Consider the following 12,900-nt stretch of genomic DNA (forward strand, 5'->3'; position numbering starts at 1 on the left):
CGCGGAAGTTCGACTGATTCTGGCTTCAAGAGAACGGGGATTGGGGTGGGCGGGACAGGCCGCTCGACTATAAAATAGCCTTTACCCTAACCCTAAGGGTAGTGGAGTTTACAAAGGTGTGAGCACGAATCTAACCAATTGAAGTCGATGCAAATATGGCCTTTCCCATCCTGGGAAAAAAAATTATGACCAGGACCTCCACATCCAGCATGTTCATCTCCAAGACCATCAGAGATCAGCCATTTCAAATGCTCAGAGACAATGTGACGAGATCCTGGAGCAGCATCTGAATACTCGTGAGCTGGTGTTTAAAGTAAACCCTGCTTAAGATGAATGAAACGAGCCCCAAAGCCTGATCCTAACCCAGGTCTCGCTCAAAAGAGTTTCTCTCAAGTCACTTCCTGGTAAAATAAAGGTTGAATCAAATAAAAGATACCTCTGGAATACTAACACCCTACATTGGTCCATTTCTGTGATGCAAATACAAATGTGCACAGATTTAACAATTGTATAACATTTATTTCCGTGGTTTGAAATGGAAACAGTGAAGAAAAACATAGGAGAGCTGATGATGCTAAAGCCTACTATAAAAATATCTACAAAAACCTCTATAGAATGTGAGTTTTTCCTGACGACTGAACAGCTCTAGAAGATATGTTTCAAAACACATTTTTAATAATTTTCATTCAAAATCTTCATGAAATTTGTTAAACTTAATGAAAACATAATTTTTAATGAGATTTGGGATGAAATTTGATGACATGAAAAGTACGTGAGACAAAATAGCACAGAATTCACTCAAAAAAAGTTTTTGTAAAAACAGCCAAAATAAATATTTTTGAATGAACCAGTAAATGACGTTTTCCTCGACAAAAACATGTTACTGAAACAGAACTGTCTTTAAAAAAAAAAAAGACTACATCACAACTTTAGGCTGCGATTCCATTGGTGACCACTTGTATGCGTGTTCAGTTCATCTCGGACCCCCTCATTAAATTAACTAAAAAAACTATTGTAGACTATTCACACACTCGGAGGCACTCCTGTGTGCTCCTCTGTGCTGTGCCTGTTCTCCGTGGGGTCCTCGCCCTCCGGATGCAGTGTGCTGTTAGTGTCCTCGCTCGTCTCCTTCCTTTCTTCGGGTTTAGTGGGCTCTTCTTTGACCACCTCCTGGACATTGTACTTCCTGAAGAGCGTGTAGTCTCGCACCACGCTGAGGCAGCACACCGCTTTGATGACCTCCACGATGATGGTCAGCTCGGGGCTGGTCAGGTCCACCTTGTTCTTGGGGTTCAGTTTCCCCACTAGACCTGCATGGAAGAGGAATCTGCACTTACACACATTATTGTGGTAGTTAATGAATGTCTGTTATAATGGAGTGCTGGGTGGGGGTGCACGTAAGGTATTGAACTGTTTCGGTTCAGCATGTTTTGTTCCGTAGAAACGGTTCACAAGTGGACGAGTGACAATAAGAAGCCACAGAGAACAGACGATGATAAAAAGCATTTTCAGGCATACAGTGGTATGCATAAGTATCCCTTTGACTTTTTGCCATACTATGGACCATAAACATAAATATATTTAATCGAAATTTTAGGTGAAAGACACACACTAAGTGCCACACAATCATGAAGTTAAATGAAATTTATACATGATTCAGAATTTTTTTATGAATAAAAAACTGAAAAATGGGATGTGCATAAGTAACGGCCCCCCTTTCTATTTAGTGCAACAGATTGCCTTCAGGAGTTGAAAAAAGATTTCTGAATGATCACATGTTGACTCAATGACTAAATAGAGTCTACCTGTGTGTAATCTAATGTCAGTTCAAATACAGCTGCTCTGTGATGGTCTCAGAGGTCTGTTAAGAGACTATCGGGGAGCAGAAGCATCATGAAGTCGAAGAACACACCAGACAGGTCCGGAATAAAGTTATTGAGAAGTATTAAGCTGGGTTAGATTCTAAAAAGATTTCCAAAGCTTTAAACATCTCTCAAAGTACAGTTAAATACACCATCCAGGAATGGAAAGAGACTGGCATCATTGCAAACTTACCAAGACCCGGCCGTCCTCCTAAACTTACTGACCGAACAAGGACAGCACTGACCACAGCTGTTACCAAGAAGCCTATGATGACCCTGGATGAACTGCAGAGAGCTACAGCTCAGGTGAGGGAAACTGTACACAGGACAACTGTTAGCCATACACTGCACACATCTGGCCTTATGGCATAGTGGCTAGAACAAGTCATTTTTGAAGTCCTGTTTGCTAGAAGCCACATGAATGCTCCTGGCAAACAGCAAACAGGACTTCTTATGGTTTTCTTTTAAATGCCATTCTGTCATAACGGCCAGATTTGTGCAGTGTATGGCTAATAGTTGTTCTGTGGACAGTTTCCCCCTCTTGAGCTGTAGCTCTCTGCAGTTTCTCCATCTGTGAGATCAATAAAGTATCATCTCTCTCTTCATCCAGGGTCATCATAGGCTTCCTGGTGACAGCTGTGGTCAGTGTAATTAACTGTACACTGAGAGATGTACAAAGCTTTGGAAATCTTTTCATAACCTAACCCAGCTTTATACTTCTCCACAACAAAAAGTGCACTTTAAATATGAGTGCACATTTTAATATAAGTATAATATAAGCTAAACACCCATACAGCCGCAGGTTTCTTTTTTCCTAAAAAGTTATATAGTGCACTTTTAAGAAAAAGGGGAACCATGCACATGAAAGGAAATGTAAATCATGAATAATATGTAGTATGTTAAAAAGAAAGGTTAAAAATTGCATACGTTTCTTAATGGTGATGCATGATTATTTTCATGCCATTCATCTATTATCGCAGTATCGATCGGCGTATCGTAAGGTTATCGTTATCATGAGCCATATATCGCTTATGTTATCGTGAGGTACCAGAGGAACCACTCTTAGATTTGAATTTTCTGGTGCGTACCAGCAATGGCCTTGATGATGTCGTCCCTCTTGTTGTGGCTGCTGTTGCGGGCCTTGAAGACGATCTGGTAGGACGCGGCATTGGGGGTTTTGAACCAGGGCTCCAGGAACGTGGTCAGAAACTTCAGCATGTCTTCTTGGAACGCCTTACATGTGCCCGTCACCTGCACACGGAGCACACAGGCCCATGGACATATCAATGCAGAGACACCCCCAATCCCACTTATATGATTTATTCATTACTAAACATTTCAAGTGATCTCAGACCATGAAGGTTTGACATTTCTGGATGGGTTTGCAAGGAGTTACTTATTGGTTTATTTGGTCGGGACAGTGCATGTTAATGAACATACATAGGTCTCATGCATGTATGTTCATTAACACGACTGCACTTTTTGCTCATCTTTGAGTCAAATGTCCAAAATTCTTACCGGCAGCATTCGGAGGATGACGCGAGATTTCTTCTTCTTGGTCGTGTGGAGGTCAGACAGGATGTGGTGGACCAATTTGTCGGATTCTACAAGAGACAAGGATGTGTCAGTTCGATCTACAGGGAAATACCAATGGCACATTTACAGATATTGAAGATATGAAGAAGACGTTGTTATGGGGTGTCTGACCGAGGTTGAGCGTGCGGATGAAGATGATGTTGTTATGGGGTGTCTGACCGAGGTTGTGCGTGCGGATGAAGAAGACGTAGTTATGGGGTGTCTGACCGAGGTTGTGCGTGCGGATGAAGATGACGTAGTTATGGGGTTTCTGACCGAGGTTGTGCGTGCGGATGAATATGACGTAGTTATGGGGTGTCTGACCGAGGTTGTGCGTCCGGATGAAGAAGACGTAGTTATGGGGTGTCTGACCGAGGTTGTGCGTCCGGATGAAGATGACGTAGTAATGGGGTGTCTGACCGAGGTTGTGCGTCCGGATGAAGATGACGTAGTTATGGGGTGTCTGACCGAGGTTGTGCGTGCGGATGAAGAAGACGTAGTTATGGGGTGTCTGACCGAGGTTGTGCGTCCGGATGAAGATGACGTAGTAATGGGGTGTCTGACCGAGGTTGTGCGTGCGGATGAAGATGACGTTGTTATGGGGTGTCTGACGGAGGTTGTGCGTGCGGATGAAGATGACGTAGTTATGGAGTGTCTGACGGAGGTTGTGCGTCCGGATGAAGATGACGTAGTTATGGAGTGTCTGACGGAGGTTGTGCGTCCGGATGAAGATGACGTAGTTATGGGGTGTCTGACCGAGGTTGTGCGTCCGGATGAAGATGACGTAGTTATGGGGTGTCTGACCGAGGTTGAGCGTGCGGATGAAGATGAATTATTTAGGGGGTGTCTGACCGAGGTTGTGCGTGCGGATGAAGATGACGTAGTTATGGGGTGTCTGACCGAGGTTGTGCGTGTGGATGAAGATGACGTTGTTATGGAGTGTCTGACGGAGGTTGTGCGTCCGGATGAAGATGACGTAGTTATGGGGTGTCTGACCGAGGTTGAGCGTGCGGATGAAGATGAATTATTTAGGGGGTGTCTGACCGAGGTTGTGCGTGCGGGTGAAGATGACGTAGTTATGGGGTGTCTGACCGAGGTTGTGCGTGCGGATGAAGATGACGTTGTTGGCTCCACTCTCCATAGCCTGAAAGCGCCTCTGCTGTTTGGTCTGAGTAGAGCCTTTGAGTTGCTCCACCTCCTTCTTCAGCGCTGCGTCCACATCCTCTTCCTCCTCTTCCTCCTCCTCACTGCTACCCTCTGTGGACTGGAGCTGCACACAGGGTAACGGGCCGTTAGAAACAAACACATTTACAGAACAGCAGACTCGAGTGTGGCATTGTTCTGGTAAGCTTCTGAAATGTCACACAGTTTATTTCCATCCAGTGTTTCTATTTGTATTAGGGTGTCCATGGTTAACCGGTTAACCGTTAAAAATGGCGTAACTGAGCAAAATGCGTTTACTCGCTTAAGTGGCGTCTATCATTTGCAGTGAAATTTAGTAGACTTGTATTACATTTTTGCAACACCAGAGACCACCATAGCGCTCCCATTTGTATTGTCCATGAGTTTTCTACTAGTTCTAATAAGAAGTGAACAAAAAAAGCACAGCGTGGGAGCACTTTATAACCAAGAACGACTGATCAAAATACAAGTATTGCATTGCAGTGCTTAGACATACTTCAAGTACAACTTCGATGTTGTACCATCTCAACAGCCGACACCTGGGTATCCCTTAGGAGGTAGCTAGGTAAGCTGTAGGCACAAAACTCACCTTTCTCGTTATTGTTAAAAAGGGGTAGAGATGAATGTTGTTGTTGTTGTACGCATGAATGACTGTTTCTTTGGAAAATGTTTCAAAAATAGCGGGCTAAGTGACTGCAGGCAAAATAAATTAAAATACCCTGGACCTTGTGAATGCAAAAGTCAGTGACTTTACTGCTCCGTAATTACCACTGCGTTTTATTTCTATAAATGAATTTTGTTTCAGATGTGTTTCAGGCATTTAATAACGGTGTTAACAATGAAATACCCCTTTCGCGTCTGTCAATATAACGGAGGGGAACAGCGTGCTTGGGGGTGGGGGGTATGGTCAGCTAATGGTTAACCGCGTATTAACCGCTATGTGCCTCGGTTAACGGTTAATGAAAAACTTGAAAACATGCAGCCTTTGTTTATTTGTATTGATGATGGAAGAGTCAGACCACTCTTCATGTTTGGCTGTGCGTGTTGTCGTGTGTGTATAGGAAAAAAACGAAACACTATGACAAATCCAAATCTTTAGAAAGAAATTTCAAAATGTGTGTTTTCAGGACACTTTACTGGGATTATCTCTCTTTAAGTTTTGTAAAATAGCCCTAGCCCAGGACAGAATTGGTACAAACTAGGTCTCAACCAACTAGTACTTTCATAAAATAAAAAAGGGACAAAAAAGGCCAGGAATTCTTCTAGAAGTGGCTAGTGATGGGCAAAAAACCTAGAGCTCCGGAGTTTGTATCACTCTTCCTGAAGCAGAATGCTTCGAACTCAAAGCACTGCACCGGAGCCTGTTTCGCGAACAGCTGGTCATGTGACTAAAAGTGTCAAATGTCTGGAAAAGTGCTTCACTCTGATAGTGGTGTATCAGTCAAAGCGGCTCATTGGCTCAGAGCGTTTCAATGTGTCACCTTGACAGCTGTGAGCGGCGCTGCGATGTAAACCGATAAGTAAATGTGCTGCATTTCCCTTTTCCATTTATCCCCGCTTAAATGGTGAAGGTTTTCTGTGCCTGGCTGTGGGAAACATAAGGAGTGCTGTTTGTGGAAGAAAAAAATGATTATTAACTTCTTATTATTAACTTATGATTGATCTAATCATTCAAACATCAATATCAGATTGTTCATGCGAATAATGAAAACGCCACACGTCTGAAACTGGCACACATGGATTTGATCGTGTTTATGAGAAGTCACAATCATTAACTTTGTCCACAAGAGGTCAATGTTCAAACAGAATGAAACAGAATGAAGCAGCTCTGAAGCTCTGAACAAGACTATTTGGCACGAAAGCCTTGTCGACATGAAAGTGTCAGAAAGCTTCACTCATCACTAGAATTTGTGCTATCTTTTTTCCCCCACTTTCTAAACCATGTATATTATATATTTTCTTTAAACATGTATTTGATCTCTGGTGTGTGTGGCTTCACAGAAAGAATGTTCTCCCTGTGTCTGTGTAGGTTTCCTCCGGGTACTGCGGTTTCCCCCACCACTAAAAACGTGTACAATAGGCCAAGATGAGTGAGAGTGTGTTTGAGAGAGAGACAGTGATTGGGGATGGGACTACTGAACACTTCCACAGACTGGCATAATAAAAGCATGACTGTCGAGACAGAACTACTGAATACTTCCACAGACTGGCATAATAAAAGCATGACTGTAGAGACAGAACTACTGAATACTTCCACAGACTGGCATAATAAAAGCATGACTGTAGAGACAGAACTACTGAACACTTCCACAGACTGGCATAATAAAAGCATGACTGTAGAGACAGAACTACTGAACACTTCCACAGACTGGCATAATAAAAGCATGACTGTAGAGACAGAACTACTGAACACTTCCACAGACTGGCATAATAAAAGCATGACTGTAGAGACAGAACTACTGAACACTTCCACAGACTGGCATAATAAAAGCATGACTGTAGAGACAGAACTACTGAATACTTCCACAGACTGGCATAATAAAAGCATGACTGTAGAGACAGAACTACTGAATACTTCCACAGACTGGCATAATAAAAGCATGACTGTAGATACAGAACTACTGAATACTTCCACAGACTGGCATAATAAAACCATGACTGTAGAGACGGAACTACTGAATACTTCCACAGACTGGCATAATAAAAGCGTGACTGTAGAGACAGAACTACTGAATACTTCCACAGACTGGCATAATAAAAGCATGACTGTAGAGACAGAACTACTGAATACTTCCACAGACTGGCATAATAAAAGCGTGACTGTAGAGACAGAACTACTGAATACTTCCACAGACTGGCATAATAAAAGCATGACTGTAGAGACAGAACTACTGAACACTTCCACAGACTGGCATAATAAAAGCATGACTGTAGAGACAGAACTACTGAACACTTCCACAGACTGGCATAATAAAAGCATGACTGTAGAGACAGAACTACTGAACACTTCCACAGACTGGCATAATAAAAGCATGACTGTAGAGACAGAACTACTGAACACTTCCACAGACTGGCATAATAAAAGCATGACTGTAGAGACAGAACTACTGAATACTTCCACAGACTGGCATAATAAAAGCATGACTGTAGAGACAGAATTACTGAATACTTCCACAGACTGGCATAATAAAAGCATGACTGTAGATACAGAACTACTGAATACTTCCACAGACTGGCATAATAAAACCATGACTGTAGAGACGGAACTACTGAATACTTCCACAGACTGGCATAATAAAAGCGTGACTGTAGAGACAGAACTACTGAATACTTCCACAGACTGGCATAATAAAAGCATGACTGTAGAGACAGAACTACTGAATACTTCCACAGACTGGCATAATAAAAGCGTGACTGTAGAGACAGAACTACTGAATACTTCCACAGACTGGCATAATAAAAGCATGACTGTAGAGACAGAACTACTGAATACTTCCACAGACTGGCATAATAAAAGCGTGACTGTAGAGACAGAACTACTGAATACTTCCACAGACTGGCATAATAAAAGCGTGACTGTAGAGACAGAACTACTGAATACTTCCACAGACTGGCATAATAAAAGCATGACTGTAGAGACAGAACTACTGAATACTTCCACAGACTGGCATAATAAAAGCATGACTGTAGAGACAGAACTACTGAACACTTCCACAGACTGGCATAATAAAAGCATGACTGTAGAGACAGAACTACTGAACACTTCCACAGACTGGCATAATAAAAGCATGACTGTAGAGACAGAACTACTGAACACTTCCACAGACTGGCATAATAAAAGCATGACTGTAGAGACAGAACTACTGAACACTTCCACAGACTGGCATAATAAAAGCATGACTGTAGAGACAGAACTACTGAATACTTCCACAGACTGGCATAATAAAAGCATGACTGTAGAGACAGAACTACTGAATACTTCCACAGACTGGCATAATAAAAGCATGACTGTAGATACAGAACTACTGAATACTTCCACAGACTGGCATAATAAAACCATGACTGTAGAGACGGAACTACTGAATACTTCCACAGACTGGCATAATAAAAGCGTGACTGTAGAGACAGAACTACTGAATACTTCCACAGACTGGCATAATAAAAGCATGACTGTAGAGACAGAACTACTGAATACTTCCACAGACTGGCATAATAAAAGCGTGACTGTAGAGACAGAACTACTGAATACTTCCACAGACTGGCATAATAAAAGCATGACTGTAGAGACAGAACTACTGAACACTTCCACAGACTGGCATAATAAAAGCATGACTGTAGAGACAGAACTACTGAACACTTCCACAGACTGGCATAATAAAAGCATGACTGTAGAGACAGAACTACTGAACACTTCCACAGACTGGCATAATAAAAGCATGACTGTAGAGACAGAACTACTGAACACTTCCACAGACTGGCATAATAAAAGCATGACTGTAGAGACAGAACTACTGAATACTTCCACAGACTGGCATAATAAAAGCATGACTGTAGAGACAGAACTACTGAATACTTCCACAGACTGGCATAATAAAAGCATGACTGTAGATACAGAACTACTGAATACTTCCACAGACTGGCATAATAAAACCATGACTGTAGAGACGGAACTACTGAATACTTCCACAGACTGGCATAATAAAAGCGTGACTGTAGAGACAGAACTACTGAATACTTCCACAGACTGGCATAATAAAAGCATGACTGTAGAGACAGAACTACTGAATACTTCCACAGACTGGCATAATAAAAGCGTGACTGTAGAGACAGAACTACTGAATACTTCCACAGACTGGCATAATAAAAGCATGACTGTAGAGACAGAACTACTGAATACTTCCACAGACTGGCATAATAAAAGCGTGACTGTAGAGACAGAACTACTGAATACTTCCACAGACTGGCATAATAAAAGCGTGACTGTAGAGACAGAACTACTGAACACTTCCACAGACTGGCATAATAAAAGCGTGACTGTAGAGACAGAACTACTGAACACTTCCACAGACTGGCATAATAAAAGCGTGACTGTAGAGACAGAACTACTGAACACTTCCACAGACTGGCATAATAAAAGCATGACTGTAGATACAGAACTACTGAATACTTCCACAGACTGGCATAATAAAAGCATGGCTGTAGAGACAGAACTACTGAATACTTCCACAGACTGGCATAATAAAAGCATGGCTGTAGAGACAGAACTACTGAATACTTCCACAGACTGGCATAATAAAAGCATGGCTGTAGAGACAGAACTACTGAATACTTCCAGAGACTGGCATAATAAAACCATGACTGTAGAGACGGAACTCCGCTCCTGAATCCTTCCCAACACTGGCTGACCTTCTCGGGGCCGTAGAGCTCGTCCGCGTACTCTCCGAGCAGGTTGTAGGCCTCGCTGGTGCACTTCCTCTCATTCATGTTGCAGGTGATGAGGACGCCCTGCATGCCGACCTCCAGCTCCCGGGAGCCCTTCCAGCGCTTGCCCTGGCCGCCCCCATAGCGCTTCTTGCCGCGCTTCCTGGACTCGTTTTGCCCGTCCGACATAGGAGCAGTAAAGCCGCCGCGGGATGAAGAGCTAGCACGACGGGCTACAGGCGCGTTCTCTCCCGTAGTCCCGAGTCAGCAGCAGCTGCAGCAGCAGCAGAGGCAAGTGGATGTGATGGAAATGTGAAGGAAAAGCGTCTGAAAGTGCGCGCTCTGTGCAGCTCCACGTGCGCCCCGGATATTTGAGAGAAACGCATTCGTTTACAACAACATACGGTAGCTGATGAGGGTCAAACCACACAGTGCGCAGTAGGTAGGTTGAAAATGCAAGGATTCGGCACTAGAGGCCAGCAGTACTCCGTTACATTCTTTATGGAGTAACTCCCGGGACACCTTTAAAAAGTTACGTTAACGTCCCTTCGACACAAACATGTGCTTGAAACTTATTTTATAAAATAATGAACGATTCATATTTTTCAAAACTTTTTGTTATTTTGAACGTCTGACTCTTTAATACATATAAAATATATATTACTTTTATACTTTTAACCTTTTAATTGCCAACTTTCTGACCCAAAGTTACTATGGGTGCCTGTTCAAAAAACACAAAAAATGAAATGTATTTTAAATATTTTCCAATGGAAAATGGAAAATTCAGGTCTGGCTGATGTGGCCTGATGTCTGTGACATATGACCTGAAGGATTTGTTTCGAAGTTAAGATGTGTTTATGTAGGGGCAATTTTAATAAAAAAAAAAAAATCACCTTAAAGTCCCTTCGACACAAAGATGTGCTTGTAACAATAATTTTTATTTTTCAATTTTTGTTTTGAAGGTCTGACTCCTTGTAGCGGCCAGGATTTGCCCTATGGTCCGCTCTATGCTACAGACGCTGCAGACCATCCATCCATCCATCCATCCATCCATCTTCTTCCACTTGTCCGTTGCCGGGTCGTGGGGGCAGCCGTTGGAGCTGCCCAAATCACATTGCACCAGCCCCTTATGGCTCCTCCTGCAGGTGGTGGGTCCACGGGAGGACGGCCTCATGGTTCAAACCGGGCCTGTTGGTCTCTCATATGGGGCGTCTGAACCGTTCTTTGTCTGACCCGTCACATAGGACCTGTTTGCCCTGGGAGACCCTACCAGGGGCACGAAGCCCCCGACAACAGATCTCCTAGGATCCTTCGGGTGCTCTAACCCCTCCACCACGTTAAGGTGGCGGTTCCAGGAGGGGAACCGCCACCTTAACGCTGCAGACCATAAACTGTATATAGACAACTTCTTCGCACTCCTCCCCGTTTGCCACAATGACCACGTTCCAGGGGGAAATCCTGGCTGATTTACAGACTCCCCATCCCCAGCTCTGACGAAGCATGTTCCTAAAAAGGGCATAAGGGCGGGATCTTCACTGTAGACTCGGCCCTTGCGTGATGTATAGCTCGCGCTGCTCCAATGCTAACAGTCCAGCCCTCATTAATATACGAGATTTCTACAATGTTTGTTACGAAAACCAGCCTGGTCCCTTTAATTTGTTACTAACCACAGTGTTATCACAGGAGGAATATCTAGCTGTAGAAAGTTCCAAAAAAATAGGGACCAGGCTTTAAAGTTGTTTTTAACGTGTCTAAAGTGTAATGATTTCTAATGGGCGACTAGTGGCTGTATGCAGGTACTACAGCAATGGCGGAGCAATGGCGGAGCAATGGCGGAGCAATGGCGGAGCAATGGCGGAGCAAAGGCGGAGCAATGGTGGCCTCTAGTGTCGTGGTCTTAAAGCCGAGCAGCCAGCGGTCATTGCTACACACCCTGTGCACAATAGCAAATGCTAGTTCCGGCTGATGAACTCCGGAGAGCCGTACTTTTTCTTGTCCCCATGACAGCGATGTCAAAATGGATGGCGCATGCAGTAAACTTTACTTTTCTAGATGCCTTGGGATTTTGCTGAAAATTTCAGTCAATGATGTTCATCGTATTGTCGACATTTTTTCATTTGCTCCACAAAGCAAATGTGAAAAAGTATTAACATTTTACATATCCCGGCCAGTATGTGCATAATTATGAAGGTGAGTACACAACGCGGCTGTGCTAACTAGCGCGAACTTGACTAAGGGGCATATCAAACATGTTTTATTATTATTAATGTTTTGTTTACTAGCTTTCACAGATTGGCATTAATGCTAGCTAACTTTCAAAACAATATTAGAGCGTTCTATTTTTGGCTAGTAATTACATTTCTCAGATGTGTTAAACTTGGAATATACATTTTTGCTGTAATTTTGTAGTATTTTATATATCCTAGATTTAACTCCTTATAACCAGGGGTGAAAGTAAGTTTGAATTGCCTGGTACTATGTTCTATGAAAAGATTTGAGTCTCTGACGCGTGTCTTCCACAACAAAGAACCGGAAAATACGGTGTTCCAAAGTTTTATTTGGCATACCTCCCAGCCATCGATAAAGACACAGGTTTCAGACTCCATAGACACGGTCAAAAGATGTATGCCTCCACACTGCAACATCTGAATGCCCCTTCCTCCCCCCCTTATATAGGGAAGGTAATTGCATAAGCACACACACAGTGCCACGCAGTGGCAGGAGGAATTTTTGTTTTACTTTATTTATTTATAAACTTACAATAGACATAAACAACTATATTGTTTATGTCATTGCCTTTGTCATTACAAAGGTCATTACAAAGGTCATTACAAAGGTCATTACAAAGGATATGACAAAA

At 42.9% G+C, this 12,900-nt stretch overlaps 1 protein-coding gene across 1 annotated transcript; it reads right to left on the reverse strand.

Moving 5' to 3' along the window:
- Window positions 1–882: 882 nt before the first annotated feature.
- Window positions 883–10,483, reverse strand: thumpd1 (THUMP domain containing 1). Its single transcript, XM_079552650.1, has 5 exons — window positions 10,026–10,483; window positions 4,530–4,707; window positions 3,381–3,466; window positions 2,951–3,113; window positions 883–1,310 (listed from the first exon to the last, which is right to left on the reverse strand). Exons 1-5 carry the CDS (start codon window positions 10,227–10,229, stop codon window positions 1,024–1,026), a joined length of 918 nt encoding a protein of 305 aa, XP_079408776.1. The 5' UTR covers window positions 10,230–10,483; the 3' UTR covers window positions 883–1,023.
- Window positions 10,484–12,900: the final 2,417 nt, after the last annotated feature.

Source organism: Gobius niger (assembly GCF_951799975.1).
Source record: "Gobius niger genome assembly, chromosome: 3".
Taxonomy (NCBI): Eukaryota; Metazoa; Chordata; class Actinopteri; order Gobiiformes; family Gobiidae; genus Gobius; species Gobius niger.

Coding starts and splice junctions, on each gene's coding strand:
- thumpd1 (XM_079552650.1), bottom strand. CDS start 10,229: ATGTCGGACGGGCAAAACGAGTCCAGGAAGCGCGGCAAGAAGCGCTAT. Junction 4,708..10,025: donor AGCTCTACGGCCCCGAGAAG/GTCAGCCAGTGT, acceptor CCCTGTGTGCAG/CTCCAGTCCACAGAGGGTAG. Junction 3,114..3,380: donor TCATCCTCCGAATGCTGCCG/GTAAGAATTTTG, acceptor CTCCGTGTGCAG/GTGACGGGCACATGTAAGGC.